Here is a 19,912-nt window from a genome sequence, read left to right as displayed (position 1 = left end):
TCAGAGTCACCAAAACACCTTTAATGATTGGAGAAACTTCCGAAATGTCAGGAAACGTCTACTGTCTGCATTTGGCTTTTCTTTAATAATGCAAGATTACTCGTCACCTTCAAAGATCTAATGACATTAGACGTTATTACAAACAACACCACAACACTGGGCTGCATAGTGAAAATACGAGTATAAGTATGAAAATACCTCAAACTTTCAGACCCCCATGCTCGGTACAGTCTCTCTCTCTCTCTCTCTCTCTCTCTCTCTCTCTCTCTCTCTCTCTCTCTCTCTCTCTCTCTCTCTCTCTCTCTCTCTCTCTCTCTCTCTCTCTCTCTGTCCAGAGCTCTATTTAGAAGTGTAATCCCGTCACTTGATCATAAGCTGCTTCTGCTGACTTGTTCAGTCTCTGTTATATTCTCAGTCTGCTTTCCTGTATTTCATTTATTGCACAGAAAACATAACCAATATTTTCTCCTGCAATAAATGACAGTAAATGAACTTTTCTTACAAAATGATCATCAAGTTCAGCTCTCTGGACTTTATCAAATGTTAATTTTAAACCATAATAAATTGCCATAATTTGATTTATTGATTGATTGAATTGCAAAATAACTAAAATTAGCTCATTCTTCAGTCAGCTATAATAGCAATTGGTGAATACACACTAATTAATTATTAAATAAATATGATATCTTGATTTGCATAAAACATTCATGTTTATATGGTTTAATAAATGTTTGCTTTTTTGTATTATTTTAATCAGGCTTGAACATTTAGTCTGGATGTTTATGTCCACAGAATACCTCAATGCAGGCACTGTTTAAATATAAATGTCTGAAATGATTTTCCTGTTGTTTTGCAGAATTTACTTTTGCCTGTTTGACAGAACACAAACAAAAAAGCAACAAACAGCTGTAAGTGGTAGAAATGCATAATATATTTCACATACTTCATATGTTCTACATACATACAGTACCTACATACAGTTCTCAATTACACTTGAGAAATGAGGGTTTCCGTATAAAAAGTGACGATAAACTGTCTCAGTTCTGCAGTCGGTGTTGTTTCTGTTGAATCCAGCTGATACTGTTTGTGTTCACAGACTGAACTAATTTCACCATGACGGCAACAAATCAATAGTTTTATTGAGTGAAATACCTGTAAGGTTGTAGTGAGAGTAAGATAAATCACTTTAACAGCACCAAAGAGCTGCAGACCTTTTGAAAAATGGTGAAATGTTTTGGTAAAATGGGAATGATCTGAACTCTGATGCTTTTTTTTGTGTTTTTGTGTGTCGATAAAGCTTAGAAGTGGAAACTGTACAACAACATCTTTAAGAACACTAATATACATATTTTTATAACAATATTTTACTGAGGATTTCAGTAAAGTCAAAACATAATTGCAAGTTCACTTTCGTCAACGGGATTTTCTGGATTTAACCCTACTGAACACTTTTATTTGTGTACACAAAACAAAACATTATACACACACCCGACATCAGATAGAAAACACTCAGCTGTTATCCAGCAGCGATGAAATGGAAGGTAAATTATTCATATAGAATAATGCAACACAGTTTTTGTTGAGGCTAACGGGACTCATTACTCAGTACATGGCGACCTTTTAGGATGAGGGTGTGTTCAGAAGGGGTGAGAGCCGTGACATTTGAGGATGGGAGTGGCCCAAAAGAGATGACCTGTGGGTAATGAGGCCATGCTGAGAGGAAACATACTTTTTGACCTTCTTGTGGTGTTTTTGCAGTGCTCACAGTGTCTCTGTGTTTAGAAATGAGCTGTATATACAAGGACTCAGGTGCAGGAAAGCATTTTTAAAGGTGCATTAAGGAGTTTTACAACCTTAAAAATACTTATTTTCCACCATAAATATGTTACACATTTTTAATGATGTGTACAATGTGCCCTGACATATTCATTACAAGTTCCTCTAACAGCGCTAAATTGTCACTTGAAAGTTGCAGTGCCGGTCCGGCACCAGCATTTTTTTGGGGAGAATTTGAAAGGAATGACGTAATGCACGCTCCCGCTGGTTAGGTTTCATTTTGTCCGCCATTACTCTGCCAGATGCTTAGTGAGCAACAACTGAGCAGGATCTTCCAGAAAGTAAGAAAAGACTGGCTTCTAGCACTGCCACAGCTCCAGCACAGACTCCACCAGGTAAAAGAAACTTAAATCTTACTTGAGCGCTACTAAACCAGCGAAGAAGGAGTTCCCCTCTTCCGTGCACACGTGCCACAGGCACGAGTTTTTCACTAAGCTGCATTACGCCCAAGGCCTGCAGGGGGCGCTGTTTCGCTTAAAACGTGCAAACTCCTTAATGCACCTTTAAATTCCAACAAAATGACATGCAACTCGGAGGATTAAAAAATGCATCTTGTGTCAGGACAAACTATGACTTAATTCTTGAAACAATATCATATTTATGTCATTTATTTTGATTAATTTTCATGCTTCTTCCTTGATTCATGGAGAGATTAAACTGTTTTCTTCAGACTCAATAACAGAAAGTCGGACCATAAATAAATTTGCTTGATCACGTTTAAAACTTCCCAGTTGCTCACTGTTGTGCTTGCGTTGACCTTATCCTTACATAATTCATTCAAACCCGCATGAAATCCTGAAACTGTGAGCTTTGCCTTTGCTGGAGCGGCTATTAGGATTAACAGTATCACCCTCTAGTGATCTAAAGCCTCTGACGGCTCGAGCACAGGAAACAGCAGCTTTACCCCCTCAGTAAAGGCAGGGTTTGGGGGTTTGGCTCCATGAGGATAACTGGACTGCTGCAGACTCAATAGAGGGAAGTGTCCATCCTGTTGAAGCGCCTGTGTTCCATCCTGCCCCGTGTCGGTGTCCCTGATGGGGAGGAGCTGCCTGCAGCATCAGGACCAGTCCGTCTCTCGCGCGTCTCCGGTCACATGGTGACACTTGGCGCTGATATGTCGCGCGCCAGAGGCGCACAGACCGATGAGCGTGGCCTGTCTGCCAGCGACGGACGGAGACGCCTGATGAGGGAATGGCCTCTGGACGGGACGGATCCAACTCCACCGGGAACCAGACCAACCAGTTCGTGCAGCCGGCGTGGCGCGTGGCGCTGTGGTCGGGCGCGTACAGCACGGTGCTGGCGGTGGCCGTGTTCGGCAACCTGATCGTCATCTGGATTATTCTGGCGCACAAGCGGATGAGGACCGTCACCAACTATTTCCTGCTGAACTTGGCTTTCGCCGACGTTTCCATGGCCGCTTTCAACACGCTCATCAACTTCATCTACGCGGCGCACGGAGAGTGGTACTTTGGAGAAGTGTACTGCAGGTTTCACAACTTCTTCCCGGTCACTGCTGTGTTCGCCAGCATCTACTCAATGACCGCCATAGCCCTGGACAGGTGGGCGTCACACTCACATCAGCCCCGTTCAAAGATTTGCATCATTTTTTACTTACTTAACTTAAAAATGTATTATTAATATTATTATTATTGCAGTGTCTACAAGTCAACCTGTCCATCTACAGCATTTAAAAAAAACCGTTTTGATGAAAAGCAATAAATTGAGGCTAAATTACTTCATCAAAGCACGTTTTTAGTGCTGAATTTATAGGCAGTGGAATAGAAGTAAATGTACATGAAATACATAAAATATGCATCACTGGAAACAAATAAATGTAACGTGACAGTCAGGACAATTAACTATCAAGACTTGAAATGAAAAGCATCTATCAGCAACAAGCTTTTTCATTCTCCCTTTGAATCTCAAAAGTTGTTAACACATATCTTAAAATTTGGAAAACTTTCAGGAATCTGGCAGTAAACCATATGAGTGAGATGCTGGGTGTGCTGAGGAGCTCAGTGTTGTTCAAGCTACTGTGCACGGACCTATAAATGGCACATATTGTCTTTTTTTCTGTTCACTACGAATTTGATCAAATGTGACATTTAATTGTTGCAGCAGGTTACAGTAATTAAAAAAAAAAAGTAATAATAAAGTTCAACATTTTTGTTAAATAAATTTTATTGAGCAGTTGAGACAGATGCAGATCTCGCCAGTATGGAGGGTTACTCATCCTGACCTGTTCTGCAAAAGGTCACATGTTATTGCGTCACAACACAGCCATTAGGAAACTGCCGTTTTGGTGTTCTTACCTATATTTACCTGCCTATTCAGATACATGGCCATCATCCATCCTCTGAATCCCCGTCTGTCTGCAAGAGCCACCATGGGGGTCATCGCCCTCATCTGGACTCTGGCTGTGGTTCTGGCCTTCCCTCTCTGTTACTTCTCCACCACACGGACTCTTCCCCGCAGAACCCTCTGCTACGTGGCCTGGCCCCGCATGGCTGATGACCCCTTCATGTGAGTCCACGCTCAACCAAACTTCCCCTCCCATAATGTAGCATTTTTATTGAGGTTATTTTCAATTCCATCCATACATTGTTCCGCCATTACCTCATGATCTCTTTGCTGGTGCCTCTTTAGATCATACTGTTGATGGACTTCCTTAATTCTGCAGGTATCACATCATAGTGACAGTGTTGGTCTATCTGTTGCCGCTGGTGGTCATGGGTATCACCTACACCATCGTGGGAGTGACGCTGTGGGGAGGTCAGATCCCCGGAGACTCATCTGACAGCTACCACGGACAGCTACTGGCTAAAAGGAAGGTAATCGCTGATTTTCTCTTTTTACGTTGTTGATGTGAACATGATCGATATCAAACAATTTTAAAGCAGATAAATTCAAAGATATGAGATTTCACAATCGACCAATCGTTGGTGGGTGTATTAGAATATTATTTCCAGAAAAGTAGTGTTCAGTTATCTATTTATTTATTTTACACAGAACATGAGGAATCGAACACCTACACGGTGCAAAAGAACAAAACAAACATGGAAAATGGTTTAAATTAAATCAGGATGCGATAAATATAACATATAATAATAAGATATAGCAGCACTGAGAGCTTTAATTGATAATTGAAGCAATGCATAAGCCAATATCTTGATATCACGGTGTGATTACGGTGTTAGGTTGAACTCAAGTGCGACTGTTTCCAGGAATGTCTGACCAGATAAGTCAATAAAAGTCCTTCTGGAGAGTCTGTGCACTCTCCATGCTGATGTAATTCAAAAACGGTTCCAGGGTTTATATATATATATATATATATATATATATATATATATATATATATATATATATATATATATATATATATATGTAAAATAAAAAAAAAACTTATATCCTGAATCCAGTAGGTCGTTGCTTCCAGGGGAATAAGTTGCATTATATTCAGTAACCACTATGAGAGCTTTAGGTTTGTCAGAGATCCAGTGAAGTAGGAAAGACTGTCTGGCGCCAAACAGCAGAACATCAAACTGTCTCCGTATACGAGGTTTTAGTATCAGTGCAGGATGTAATCCAAGGACGCAAGGCAGCAGGGAGAGATCCTGGTCTTTCAGATGATTATTGACTGTTTTATTGTTGAAGCTCTGCAGTGACTTTAAAAAAGTGACGTAACACACAGACTGATCGCGGATTTAGTCGACTGTTTAAATGAAAAAGATTATGAACCTTTTATAGGAACTAGTAAGCACAGAAAGCCAAAAAAAGACCAGCTATTTTTGTTTTATTCTTTACAAAAATAACCACACAAAGGAAGTGAAATATATCACCAAGTTAAAACAGATTGTGCTTCAGAAGAGTTGTTCAGCTGGTCTTGGAATTAGACAGAGAGAGCGAAGCTCCCGCCAGGTCTGTTGTCTAGGAAAACATATAAATGTACCACTTTAACAGCAGTTTAAGATTCTATCAGAAAACCCAATACTGTGACACAAAATCCTATCTAGAACTAAAATATCCTTTAAAGCCCAGCTGATTTTTATCATGTACATGCAAACACGGCTTGTTGAAGACAGAACGAACCCAGAGGCTCTCCTTTTACTGTAGTTTGGCATCATCAGTGAGACTGCACAGTGTGCTTTACAGCCACTGCTCTCAGGGTTGGTTTAAACAGGGATTAAGGTCATCACAGCTGTCATGACAGGCATCTATCAAGACAGCTGGGCTTAATGCCAGAGAATGTAATTCATTGATAAACATCTCAAATACAGCAGTTCAGCATGTCGGATTATTCAAAGCAAACCAGCAGATCCGGCTCTGGGAATGTTCATTCATAAAGGCAGTTTTAAATTTTTATTAAACTGCAGATCAACACCATGATTACTGAGCAGTTTGACTGTGATTAAAAGGCTGAAAGTGTGGATTTGATTGATTTTTTTTTTTTAAACAAAGTATAATTTGACATCAAAGCAACACATTCTGATGCCAAAAAGTCAAATGAAGTAATCAGGACAACAAAAAGAGAAACTTGCAGTTTTGCTTATTTTTGAAGTCTTTTAGAGACTTCAGGGTCAGATATCCGCTGCAGGTCGTCTCAACAAGGGTGGAAAAAAGTTTTTAAAAGTCCAAGAACAAACCTAGTGGAAAGAAGTCATCCCAGATTCACAGCTCCAGGCTGATCACCAGGCTGGGCGTCTGCTGCTGCTCTGATTGCCAGCCGCTCCTTTTAACCCCCTGCGCCTTTGTACTGCGCTCCGCACATCGACGAGTTGCCCACTCTCCCCAGCAGCCCGCTGGGCGCCATGCGTCATCGCCGACCTTTCACTCTCTTTACAAAACCACCGTTTTGGGGTCAAACAATGGAGTTTATGATCGAAATGAACAACCTGACAATATCGGAGATCCGTGCGGGACCGTACTTTCACACGTGTGTCAGTGTGACTCACATGTTTGGGCAGTAACATATTTCTCTGGAACATAACTCTCCATAACTTGTGAAATCTTAAGAGGCAAAGTGTGTTGTTGTATTTGACAAAACTGTAATTTTTTTCTCAGTGTAAATTTTGTACAGTGCTGTATGTTTTGGCTCAGATCCACTGAAACGGAAAGACAGATGCGGAGCAAAAATACACAGAAGTCGTTTGTCCCACACTAAACATCCTGCAGCCTTCTGCTTTTTATAACAACAGATTTCAGATGTTTAGTGTTTTGGGAGGTTTATGTTAGGTGTTTATGACTGTTTGACTTTGATTGTTGATAATATGAAACTCTGCTACACTTTCATACCTGATGACTCCACAGAGCACATCTCTGGCGTCCAGTACGTTTCATCTTTGAACACTGTTTAGAAGAGATAAGAGGTACTCATAACTTGTGCAAATCACCCCAAAGGCCAGGAAGGGCTATTGTCCCAGCATGCCCTATTTCCACAGATTTGTGATCAAAACTGAAGACAATCAATACGTGGAGCTTAAAACTAATATTTGCTACATCAAACACATATTTGAGAACTATATCTAGTATAAATGCATTAAATGAAAGGCTATAAAGACCACTGATAATGCATTTTCTAATCCTTTAATGTGAAGTTCACTTGAAATTCTCTCCTGCTGCCTCATCGACTGTTCCTCCTGCAGGTGGTGAAGATGATGATCATTGTGGTGGTGACCTTTGCCCTCTGCTGGCTGCCCTACCACATCTACTTCATCGTGACGGGTCTGAACAAGCGTCTGAGCAAGTGGAAGTCCATCCAGCAGGTGTACCTGACGGTGCTGTGGCTGGCCATGAGCTCCACCATGTACAACCCCATCATCTACTGCTGCCTCAACAGCAGGTGAGTGCCGCCTGCTTCACGCCGCCGCCGCCGCCCCGTGAACCCGCCTCAGTCCAGCACTGACCTGACAGAGGGGTGATTTGGGCTGCAGGTTTCGGGCAGGATTCAAAATGGTTTTCCGCTGGTGTCCGTTTGTCCGAGTGTCCTCCTACGATGAGCTGGAGCTCCAAAACACCAGGCTGAGACCCGGTCACCAGAGCAGCATGTGCACCCTCTCTCGAGTGGACACCAGCATCCTGAGCAAAGACAAGAGCATTCGAGGAAACAGAGCGAAGCTCGACTCAGAGCAGGGCGATAAAGAGGCTGACTAAGTTTCCACTGACTCCATCTGAAAGTTGTGTTGTGTGTCTCTGTTTTGAGCTGTTATGTTCAAAGAGGCTTGAATATAAATGGATGTTTATTAATGTGAGATTGCAGTGGTGATCTTCACGCGACAGGGGTGTTTTCGTGTTTTCGGGCCTTCCCTCAGAACACTCAGAAGATGCAGAGGAAACGAAGAGCATTAAATATGTGTTTACTCCGGTTGGAAAACAAGTGAACGGTTCTTATCATAATGAGGCTGCAGATCTGGTCATTTGTCCTCCTCACAGAAAGTCTCTTCGGGGACATTATTGTCTCAGATATCTCGTTTCATCTTAATGTCTAATGCAGAAATCATTCAGATATGTCTTAATGTAAAAAAAAAAAACTGCAGAAGGATATTTATAACTCTTTTTTTTTCTTAATTTCTGTCATAACCCTGTGATAGTTCAACCTTTTCAGTCACAAATGATTAACTTTAAAGGCTTGAATTCAACTTTTAATTTCACAAGATACACAATATTCTGACTTCTGTAGTTTTGCTGTTTCTTTAATGGTGAAATGTAGAAGTAAATACAGATCGTATCACTTTCTGTCGGACACTAGTTCATGTAGTGTTCAGAATATAGCAAGAGTAGGCTATTGTGAATGTGTGTTGAAGCTATCTCATGGAAGTTTGGTCACATTTAATTCAGAGTTGCAGTTGCTTCTTTTCTTACAAGCAACTGCTGTTTATTGGCTTAAATATATTTTCAACATAACTTTTTGTTGTGTATTGAATGGGCTTCTTTTTGTAATCAAATTACTTCGAATGAGTCAGTGATAGAGACATGGATGAATAATTTTCTGAATTTCTGATCTATTTAAACAGATTGATCCACACAAGGGAGTTTTTTCAAGTTTTTATTTACATAGCTTTCTGTGTTAGATAAAACAAACGCATAGCACATTTTTCTAGATTATATTTATTTTGCAGGTCAAAGGTCGTGAGCTGTCATGTGTTTTTTATTGGTATAGTTTATTCATAGGAAAATCCTTCATCAGTGCCAGAAACCAAACATAGTTGAAGCTGCTTTTGAAGTTTTGTGATGAGACTTGTTCACTCTGCGGTTAGCATGCTATTAAATGAATCACAGTCTCCGGTGGCTCAGCCCATCTCCAACAGTAATGCTCCTCAAGAGACTTTAATGCCCCGAAGGATTACATTGCGACTCTGACTTCACTGTTTGTTTGGTGTTTTCTGCATTTTTATGACAGAATGTAATTTTCCCAAGTGCTTGCTGGTTGGAATTTTGTTCGCTGGAGGAAGCTTGTTCCTTTTGAAAATGTACTTTTTGTAGATTGTTGATGTGGGTCTTCATCTACTGTATTTCTTCCATCATATAAAGACAGTCTTTTGTAACATTTTGATCATTTGGTGCTGACAACAAAGCAAAGCAAATACAAATAAAGTATACTATTCTTCACTGGGTTCATGAGTGGAAATTCTTATATAACGAAACATGTATGTTTTACTTTTATTCATAGGTAATCTTTTACCCTTAAACAGTGGACCTGTGACGCTGAGTATTGCTTCTTTTTTCAGGACTTGGAATTCCCAAATGTACCATGAAAGAAACAATGAATTGAATCTTGATCAGATTACATCAGCTTCATTTTAGTGAGTCCATAAATAATCCCAAAGCTGCGTTTATTTATTTTTTTTAAATTCTTATTATCTTTTTTTATTTTTTTCAATTTTATCAGGCTGTTCATGAAGCATGGATTAAACACAGAAAGATAAAGCAAAAAGATCTGAGTTCAGAGACAGTTACGTATTGGATCTGATGACGTAAGTAAATTTAAAAAGTTCACATGATGCCAGAAATACAAACGAAACCAGGAGACATTGAGGCTGGAAATCTCTGTGAGCCGCTTCAGCTTTAAAAAAGTTAATATGCTGTCTGAAAATGTGCTATGCTCTCATTGTTGTGCTAATAATACAAAATTAAGAAGTATATAGATTTGTAGATAACATGAATATGCTGATAATTTGTCCTCATCGTTGCTGTTTCCATTTGTATACAGCTCTGATAAAAATTTAGTGGTGAGTTGTTCATACAAAATCTGATAGTTTGTTCATATAATGTACTTTTCATTTCCTGATTTTATCACCTGATAGTGCGGCACACTGGAGACTACCGTGAAGAACACGCAACATGAACTGCAACACATTCATCCAGGGGCCTTCTGTTCCTCATCCCTCACACCCTTTCAAAGAAAAACTGTAAACGTTAGCGAAGATAATTTGTTTTTCTTGCTCAAGAAAACACACAATCTGACCTATAATTCAGAATCCATTGCAGAAGGACCAACAGCCACATGAGTACACTGGCTGCTGATTGTAGAATATTATTTGTAACACACCACAGTTTTTCTGTAATATCACAACTCACACACAACATTAAAATGTAAACAGTTTCCGCTAAGCAGCTGAATAAAGAAAAGAAAGGATCACAAGCGCAGACGGAAGCCACAGAGTGGAGACAGCAGCCGGAGACCTGCAGAGACGAAGGAGAGAAGGGAGAAAACTTGTATTATCTTCATTTTTCACAATCACCTTATAGTTACAGCAGTTTTTAGCATTTCACAGGGAACATTGCTATTTAGTTTAGGCAGATTTTCAGATTGTAAAAAAATATATGTTCCATATTTTTATACTTTTCTATTTCTGTTGCAATCATTTCACAATGATTAGCATGGTGATTTCGAAAGTAATTTCGAGGTTATGCAGTAAAACAAACTGTAAGACAGACTGAATTTAATGAACTAAAACAAACTTTGCTTTCATCCACAGTTTTTTTTTTCCTGGTTTATTCATAAGTATCTTGTCTAAGTTTAGAAAGGAATGCTGACGATTAATGCTCAGGTTTTCAGATTCTTTTAAGAGATTAAGTATTTCAGATTTTGAGCCTGTAACATTGTGTAGGTGCTGTTGAAAAATGATGCATTTGCATAAAAAGATATGTGTGCATATAGCTCTATTATGATACTGATTTTGTAATTATCCAATAAACAATTATAAATCCACATCTTAAAACCATATCAGTGTCACTGACTTCTTTCGTTCAGAGTTTTAGTCGAAAAATCTTTCATCATCACAAACAAATGGTGAATCTTACCTTGAAAAAGAGAAACAGTTGTGTGTGCTGTTCATTTTTAGGTTTTTCAAAACAATCTCTGTGTATGTACTTTCGTTATCATCTTCTTTTTTAGTTACTTCCTCCACAATGAAATCTTCAGCTGGAGATAAGAGGACTTTATCTTTATCGCTGTCACAGATGTGCTCCCCCACGCTGGCAGAGAAGCAAGAAGTGATGTTTAGAAGGACTCGCCCGTCAAAGTCCTCCAGCTTATTTAGTGCCTGAAAGTTTGAAGTAGCAACAGTGAAACTCCCAAATGTCACTCGTGAGCCTTTTTTCGGGGTGGGAGTTTTCTCCGAGAGAACAAACACAGTCTGGCACGTCTTGGGATTCAGCAGTGTGATCGCATCCATGAGCAGAAAATAAAGAGACTTGAAGTGGAAGTCGTTCTCATAGGTGCTCACATTTGCGCTCATTGTTTGGACAGCTTTGTCAAAAGCCATCATGAAATCTTCTCCCTCTGAGAGTATGTAAGCGGAGAGAGCAGATGTGTGGGCGTCTATTCCTCCAGGGATCAGTGCTGAACACTTGCTGTTCAAAGTCCACGCTTTCTGGAATCCCACGCTGTTGTTCAGCTCCTGTTTCAACAGGCCCGAATGGACGAACTTCTCCATGGCCTGCTGACGGCATCCTCTGTACAGGTCATTCACAACACCCGGAGCCCAGCCCAGCAGCTCTCCATTCCCTGCAGCGGCCTTCAAGAGGAATTCACAGTGAAATGAAGACAATTCATTAGCCACATGGCTGTTAGAGAAAGGAATAATACTCACATGACAGAAGAGAGCTGTGAAGCAGATTGTAGCAAGAAGCACTTTACTCCTGTCCCACATTTTAAAGGCTCCTCTTCTTCCTCTTCTGCACTCTTCTGGAACATACAGACAGTAAAAAAACTCTGCAGGATTAAACTTGAACAAAACGTAGTGTGACACATGAGGGGATGAACTGGGTCCGGGCAAGCCCTAATCTGTCGATGAGGTTTCCTCTTTCCTTCCGATGGGGCACACCCATCCAGCCCAGGATGAAAATCACCATGAAATAAACTTAAATGCAAGCAAACGTGGAAAAAACCAAATGGCACATACCTTAAGCGAGGATAATAAGCGTTTGTGAGAGACTCAGAAAATCAAGTCTATCAAACTGCAATGGGAATGATTCTCTGCCCAACAGTGTCCGGGGAAATGGAGCCACTTATCTTACTGAACAACCCCTTTTTCCTTTCCTGTGGAAGGAAATGACGTGCCACTGGGGGACCTACTGTCCACTTATTTGTTCTGCTGTAGCCACCGCGTTGCTGCAGATTTTGTTGCTCCTGTTTTTAAAAACCTACATGCTTTGCTTAAAGTTTAATTCTGATGATTCTCAGCATAATATGGGACCTTTAAAAGCTGTTTAACCTGCCATCATCTTTCTTTAAAGCTTAATACCGTTCTAGCTTCATAGTATTCCATGAAAATTAAAAAGATTCCCTTGAAACATTCTTTTGTGTGCACGATTCATTGTTATATGCAAGGCTTGAGGACATTATGAGGCTGCAGCAGTTTATACCAAATGTATTGTCAGCAACTGTGAGGAACATATTCAGCTTTGATTTTGAGAAAACTAAGTAGAACCGCATGAAAACTCAAGTTCTTGTCTGAACTCTTTATTAGTGTTAGATAATCAGATAAATGTACAGATAGAGGGTGTTGTCATTGAAAGGCAAAATCAAAACGATTTTTAGGAGGTTTGACAAATGCACTGGAAACCTCACATACATCAAATCCAAAACAAAATATCCAGAAGCATCTCAGTCCTGGCAAAAGCCCAGAAATCTCTCTATATTCTGTACAACTCCTTGATACAACTTACTGTGTGGAATTGTGTAGAGATACTTACGTTAGTTTCCTGAAAAGAATTGTTGTACTGAAAAAACGAGCGATAAGAATTGTACATAAGACTGGCTTTCGAGAACATACAAATCCATGTTTCTCAAAGTCATAGTTTTAAAATTTCTGGATGTTGTTGAGTTTAAAACTATTCAAATCATTCATAAAGCAAAGAATAACTTATTACCTCGTAATATTCAAAAGCTGTTCTGTAAAAGAGAAAATGGCTGGTCTGAGAGGAGAGTTCGAGTTTAAAATTCATCAGTTTGTACTACTCTAAAAAGTTTTTGTGTGTCACAAAACTATGGAAACATTACAGTATATTATAGGATTTTAATGAATTAAAAGTGATGACAAGCATGACAATGTTTTGTTTTGTACATAACGATAATAGTATTGATGTCAAGGAGTAGAATTAAAGAAATATTTCTTCTTCCTACTCCTTAATGTGAAAGACACGGGCACATATGGTGATGACTCTTTTTGTCTATGTAACTGAATGTCTGTTTTTCTTTATTTTTCTGATAGTGCACTTATTTTTTTACAAATTTGAAATAAAGCTTTCAAATCAAATCAAAAATCAGTTGTTTACATCAGCAATCAGGCAACAAATGCATTCAGTAGAAGGAGTTTTTAAAGCTGTACAGAAAGTCGAACAGTCTTTAAAAATGATTTCAATATCACAGTCCACTACTCATGAAGTTAGAAAAGACACCAAACAAACCTTGACAAATATTGTGAGTCTACTGAGGTGTTTTCTTTGGAGTTGTCCAGAGTTTGGACAGCAGAGCAGTTTCCTTTTCTACAGTGGTATGTTCCATTTCCCACCTCCGTTTCACTTCCCTCCTTGACTCGAGGGAAAGCGAACAGGATCAGGGTTGTGGATGGCTAGGTTATCATGAAAACACCTTTTGTCTGAATTAAATGAACTGGAGAGAAAGTTGTTGGCAACAGTGAATCAACTAAAAAAAGTCAGCTTACATTGTACTTTCAGATACTAGCAAGTTGATTGTAACTGAAAGTATCATTTAAAAAAGTATGATGAGAGGCGATAGATTTCTTAAAGTATGAAGTGTGTTTTTTAAGTGTTTTGATAACTACGTTTAGACATTAAAGGCACTTGTGGTCATTATCTTTATTTCCCAATGTAATAGCCACAAACACTTTGTTACTTGTTTGTGAATGACATTTGCATATAACATGAGTCCAAAACAAAATGTTTTGAAGTTTATATAAATACATTCAGTAAAGTGCAGATTTCCTCGTAATCACCTTTAGTTCGGCAGTGTTTGGTTGATAAAATATAATGTGTGAACTTGTTCTGAAAAGCAATAACTCATGCCTTTTTTTGAATACTGTATTAGCAACAATGAATGAGTGTTTCAATATCAGGGATAAAGGATTTATTGGTAGATAGAATTGTTTATTAACATACAGTTATCAAACAGTTCATTTAACATATTCATAACAAAAACTGCATTCTAAATCAAAATCTTTGTTAAATCTATCTTTTAAATAAGTTTTATCAGCATTGATTTTATGGATAAATGTAAAAGATGTTTCCCAGTTCCTAACAATGAGACAATTTTTATTTAATATGGCTTATCATCCTCAAATCTATTCCAGTATAAAACAACACAAAGTTAAGTTGTAACTTCTTTAAGAAAAGACTTCAGTAAACACATTTTCCCTGCAGGTATTGCAGTTGGAACTAAAACAGATTCGTTTGTGGACCTCAAGTCTCTTATGGCATTTAAAAAGCACACATAGGGATGAAGTGGCTTCAAACACTCCAGCACACTCTACATGAGATACGGCGATATTATTTCCTCCAAGAATAAATAAATGTTAATGTTTAATCAAAGTTCTTTTCTTTTATTTCAAATCTTTATTGAGAAATACAGTGCAGTGCTGTAGAAGAACACCGCCAGGGGGCAGTAAACACGCTGACAAAACTTCTGAATATCATATGACACAAATACATTAAAACAAGCAAACATATCACGAGTCTTTATAACTTTGATATTGGTGGATTTAATAACAATTTTCATAAATTGTTTAACCTAATTTTTATTTTGTTTTATTTTTGCTCGTGACCGGAAGTGTCGTTGTTCCGTTTCCGGAGGCGCCAAATAGAAAACAAACCCCGGCTGTTTTTTTTTTCGTTAGGTACACCGAGGGCAAAAGACAGAAGGCGGACTTTAATCTACTGCATTAAACCGGTAATGTAAACTTTTAAACTGTGTTAGTGTTGAACCTGAGCGAGTCTGAGCTTCGTCGTTATCCATAATTTTAGCGACACCACGTGAGGAAAATGTTACAGCGTGTGAATATAAAGTCCAGAGTGAGCTGGTCGCTTATAATAATGAACGAATATGCCGTTTCGGGGTCTCGGTGTTGAAAATACACATTTTTAAAGCAAAACACAGCTTCTAATGTTCCAATGTGTTGTAAATGTGTTGATGTGGCGAGGAAGGAGCTCTACTGCCCCTTTGAGGCTCTCTGAAGTAGTGCAGGAGGGGTGTCTCACTTTTTAAATCCAAATTATGTACATTATCGTGTTAAAAAAATAGAGATATGATGATGTGAAAGAAATATCTTTGAAGATGACCAGGAGGAATTACATCACAAATGATATAAATGTATTTGTTATATACTTTTAATTGTTATATAAGTGTAGCATAAATATGTTGTGACTGATCATCATTATTCTGTTAGTGAGGAATTTTGTTGTTTTTGTGAAACACTTTGAGTTTTTATCCACTCTGGCTGCAGTTTTTTGTGGGTGATGAAGAATGTTCTATAACTTAATTGTTTCCAAACATTTCCAGTTTATTTACAGGTGGAGAAGGATAACCATTGATGATTCTTCCCCTCTGCGTGGATACAGTAACTGTTGACTACTGGTGGTCAGTAAACACTTGAGGATGAGGAAGTGGGGAGACCGGCTCCAGAAAGTGGAGCAGCTTGCTCAGTCGTTCCATCAAAATCCTCTAACGTCACGCTACAAACCTCGACTGTGGCCCTGCCAGCCTTCCTCTGTCTGGAAACTCTTCCCTCGCCAAAGCACTGCGATCAGCTTTGCTCAGAGCTGCAAAGAAGTAAACAAGACACTGTTTTATCACTAAGACACAGCTTTTTACAATTAAGTCAAGAAAAAACAAAATCACTAACAGTTCTTGTTGGGATTTCCTAGGTTGTACATGTGTTTGCACTTGAGAAGGAAAATGCATCCCATGGCCAGAGGATCTATCTGGTGACCAGTTACAGTGAGCTGTGGCACTACTACAGGTAAATATTATCTATTTAAAGGAGTAACATCTTCGTTGAGAGAATATATGCTGCTGATCTGAATGAGTAAGACTTTTCTTCTGTTTTTTTTGAAGGACTTTCTCTCAGTCCTTGATGCACTGCTATGAGGTGATCCCAGAGGGAGCTGTCTGTAAGCTTTACTTTGACTTGGAGTTCCACAAACCTTCAAACAAAGACCGTGATGGTCGAGCGATGGTGTCTATGCTCATCCAGGTACAGTTCATGTTTGTGCCATTCTATTTGAATATGAAGAATTCACTGCGCAAATTTAACAATTGGTCCAATTACATGCTGTCTGTTATCAACTTTGCTCATAAATGATATCACTGGATAATATTTATAGGCCAATATTTCACCTAAATACTCTCTTAAAATGAGGATAATGTTCTACATTCACATGTTTTTGTTGTGTGTGTTGACAGTATGTCTGTGATAAGTTACTGGAGGTTTATGGCGTTGAATGCTCTGTGAAAAATGTCCTCAACCTGGACTCCAGCACAGAAGAGAAGTTCAGTCGGCATCTTATTTTTAGTCTCCAAAATGCCGCTTTTAAAGACAACATACATGTGGGTGAGTTCCATCTCGCAAGGACACAGCAGATCGCGTTTCCTAATTCACAAAGTTTTTTCTTTTTCTCTTTGGCAGGACGGTTCATCCATGCTATTCTGAAGCCCGTCCTAAACAAAGATAAAAATGGGAGTAACCTGGACCATGGGCTGAATTCAGAGGCGGAAAACACTGCAGAAGGGTTAGTTTTATACACAAACCACTTGATTTTCCTGTTATCACTTTTCATGTTGTCTTATTGTGCTGATGGCAGGAGACACGCTGTCCCTGAGAGGAAGCCAGCACAGGCAGGTGGGATGACTGAGAGTCCACAGATGAAGAGGCGTAAACAGGAAGACCTCAGCTTCCTGCAGGTGAAAAACAAGGACGGCCGGGACTGTCTATTTGTAGACCTTGGTAAGAAGAATTGCATTTTATTTCACTTTTTTTTTCCCAACTTTTGTCATACACAACCTTTACACAGGCTGAATAAATTGATATTTTTCAAGCATCCACTGAGTCAAATGTATCCTTGCTGAACCATATTCAGCCTGTTTTTACCACAACTCTTTTCCTTGTTTGCACCTTTTGTTTTTGTCGCAACAGGTGTTTACACCAAGAACAGAAATTTCCGACTGTACAAGTCATCAAAAGTTGGGAAGACTGCCGCTTTCACCGTCGCAGAAGACAACCAGTTTGTTGGTAAAGCGGAGAAGGGAACGTCCCCAGAGGAGAGCGTGTTTCTGGCGTCGCTGGTGTGTAATGTGAGGTAAAGTCGGCTCCTTTCAACATTTCATAACCTGATTCTTTCTTTATGCTGCCAGATCAAATGTTACCCCTTCGTGCAATCAGTTTCACAGGTCAGAGAATTCTTACTTGGGACGTCGCAGAAGAAAATGAGCCCAAAGGCAAAATGAATCATCACCAGCAAGGATCGGCTTCACATTCAGGTGACGCAGACCTGAGTCTTGCGCGAACATAGAAGTAACTCTCAGTCCGGATTTACCATCACTGAGTTTTCTTGAGGCATTTTTGATATGGATGCATTAATTAAATGTAACTTTTCCCTCCACGTGTTCTTGGCAGACACATTTTCAGGGTGGCTGTCGTCACCTCACCAGGAACTCGACGAGTTTGTCCTGACAGTTGTCCGAAAGGACGGCATCCAAGGAAGTGAGTATGAATATCTGCATACGACAAGAGTTGGCAGAACGCGTTTCTGTAGTAAAACTTTCATTTTGTTTTCACACAAGCTGATAAATGAAGTCTTGAGAGCCCAGAATATGGGGTATCACTCACACACACTCTGGATGGTGTGTGTTAGTGAACAGATAATATAATCAGTAGTGTAAAGCTGCTTCACACTAACTGCTGAAGTAGTGAAATACTATTTGCTTTTAATACGCAAAACATGAGAGAGAAACTTATTTTGCCGTTTGTTATTGAAAAACCTTGTCACAGAGTTGACGTTTAATGCTTTTCAACAGCCATCAGACGATGGAATTACTTTCCTGCAGAACAGCTTCTGGTCTACGACATCGCCAAATACCGCTGGTGTGAGAACGTGGGCAGATTTCATAAAAGCAACAACATCATGTATGTAGAGAGACAGAATGTTCTGCAGGATGCGTCTGGGCGTCGGCCTCCTCTTTGAACTGCTCTCACCTTCCTTTGCAGGATTGTTGTGGATTTAAGGGAGGAAGTCTGGTATCAGAAGTGTCACGATCCCGAATGCAGGAACTTCAGGTCCTCCAGTAGGTTCCAGCCTCACAAACCCTCCATATGGTCTTCAATCTACGGTCACACTGTCTCATAAGATTATAATCTGCACCTCATCATCGCAGGCTACCCGCTGCCGCAGGAGATCTGCGTCAGCTACATCTTGTCACTGGTAGGTTTTTATTTAAACCTCCTGGCGGGCGGGGCCAGAATTAACTTAAGCGCCGCATCTTGTTTTCTGATCAAACGCTGCCGTCTTCACACAGGACGAAGAGGACCAGGCGTATTTAATGGACGACGCTGGCAACATTGAACCCAGCCAGACGCCAAACCAGGCCAAGCAGAGGACAGCGGAGTCAGAGAAAACTCCCAACGTGTGGGGCAACGAGCCGGACGACCAGGAGTATCTGGAAAGTCTGAATGACTTTGAGAAGAGCGACGGGGAGATCTCGGATCAGCTGCTGCTCTCATGCATGGCAGACTTTGATTCTTAGGAAGAGATTGATGTTACTTTACTGTACAAAAAATGGATAACTTTTTAAGCAGGATAAAAACATGTAAATTGTTTCTGAACCACTGTTAATTGAGTGATAATAGACTAATATTGCACAATATTTCTCATGTAAAATGATGGATTTGGTAGTTTGCTGTGCAGCTTGTTCTTGCCCTTTTCTAACATGTTTAAATGCTGGTATCATAAATGACTGCGCCTCAGCAAAAACAGTCTATTAATGCACTTTAACATCTAAAAAATTAAAACTGAACATCTGTTTTGTAAGTTTTTTTTTTTTATTACAATTGACAAAACACAGATGCTTTAATATAACATTGCTTCAACACAAAATGCACTTCCATCCTGTCCTGTGATTAAATCAGCAAACGAAACCAATGTGCCTTGTTTTGTGAAGTTTTCAACACGGTTAGATAAGCAGTGACGATACTTCTCCAGCCAAAAACTGCTCAACTCAGTTTTTTAATTAAAAAGCCGAAATGAAGGTGATATGATGTCCAGCGAAAAGTTCATCTGAAGTTATGACAAGGATGAAGAAGCGATTTAGAAACCGTTAACTTCACATTGATTGCAATATCAGCGTTGGCAAGTTCTTGCTGAATACACAAGACAGAGACATCTCCATGTGTGCAGTGATGGCATCTGAAGGCGCTGCAGGTACGGGACAGAAACAATCAGTATTTTACATGCAGTGGCCAAAAAAACAAAACCAAGAAAAAAAAGAAGGAAAAAAAAAACTAGCAACAAAATCTATGAGGCAATATCATTCCTGAAATGCCGTAGTGACACTAAATCGGGGAAT

The 19,912-nt window shown here is 39.5% G+C and overlaps 3 protein-coding genes across 5 annotated transcripts; 2 read left to right on the top strand and 1 right to left on the bottom strand.

The window, feature by feature from the left end:
• The first annotated feature begins 3,027 nt into the window (after nt 1-3,027).
• On the top strand, nt 3,028-7,679 carry LOC115390053 (neuromedin-K receptor-like). The gene is made up of 4 exons (XM_030093711.1): nt 3,028-3,395; nt 4,171-4,359; nt 4,517-4,667; nt 7,479-7,679. Exons 1-4 carry the CDS (start codon nt 3,028-3,030, stop codon nt 7,677-7,679), a joined length of 909 nt encoding a protein of 302 aa, XP_029949571.1.
• Nucleotides 7,680-8,864: 1,185 nt separating this feature from the next.
• On the bottom strand, nt 8,865-12,366 carry LOC115390058 (uncharacterized). Of its 2 annotated transcripts, none has more exons than XM_030093718.1 (4): nt 12,240-12,366; nt 11,928-12,022; nt 11,137-11,852; nt 8,865-10,515 (listed from the first exon to the last, which is right to left on the bottom strand). In XM_030093718.1, the coding sequence occupies exons 2-4, from the start codon at nt 11,985-11,987 to the stop codon at nt 10,440-10,442; spliced, it is 852 nt and encodes a 283-aa protein (XP_029949578.1). In that variant the 5' UTR covers nt 11,988-12,022; nt 12,240-12,366; the 3' UTR covers nt 8,865-10,439. The 2 variants fall into 2 exon arrangements, with proteins under 2 accessions (XP_029949578.1, XP_029949579.1); XM_030093719.1 differs by having other exon boundaries at nt 11,928-12,019; nt 12,240-12,330.
• Nucleotides 12,367-15,192: 2,826 nt separating this feature from the next.
• LOC115390027 (DNA-directed primase/polymerase protein-like) lies at nt 15,193-19,455 on the top strand. 2 transcript variants are annotated; one of them, XM_030093680.1, is made up of 14 exons: nt 15,193-15,244; nt 15,854-16,123; nt 16,219-16,313; nt 16,409-16,547; nt 16,757-16,904; nt 16,980-17,082; nt 17,155-17,297; nt 17,487-17,649; nt 17,733-17,830; nt 17,967-18,053; nt 18,368-18,476; nt 18,558-18,634; nt 18,725-18,771; nt 18,866-19,455. In XM_030093680.1, the coding sequence occupies exons 2-14, from the start codon at nt 15,950-15,952 to the stop codon at nt 19,091-19,093; spliced, it is 1,611 nt and encodes a 536-aa protein (XP_029949540.1). In that variant the 5' UTR covers nt 15,193-15,244; nt 15,854-15,949; the 3' UTR covers nt 19,094-19,455. The 2 variants fall into 2 exon arrangements, with proteins under 2 accessions (XP_029949540.1, XP_029949539.1); XM_030093679.1 differs by having other exon boundaries at nt 16,980-17,297.
• The last annotated feature ends 457 nt before the right edge of the window (nt 19,456-19,912 follow it).

Source organism: Salarias fasciatus, chromosome 6 (genome assembly GCF_902148845.1).
Source record: "Salarias fasciatus chromosome 6, fSalaFa1.1, whole genome shotgun sequence".
Lineage (NCBI taxonomy): Eukaryota > Metazoa > Chordata > Actinopteri > Blenniiformes > Blenniidae > Salarias > Salarias fasciatus.
Note: the sequence above shows the minus strand (reverse complement) of the source record. Positions and strands in the feature narration are given on the sequence as shown.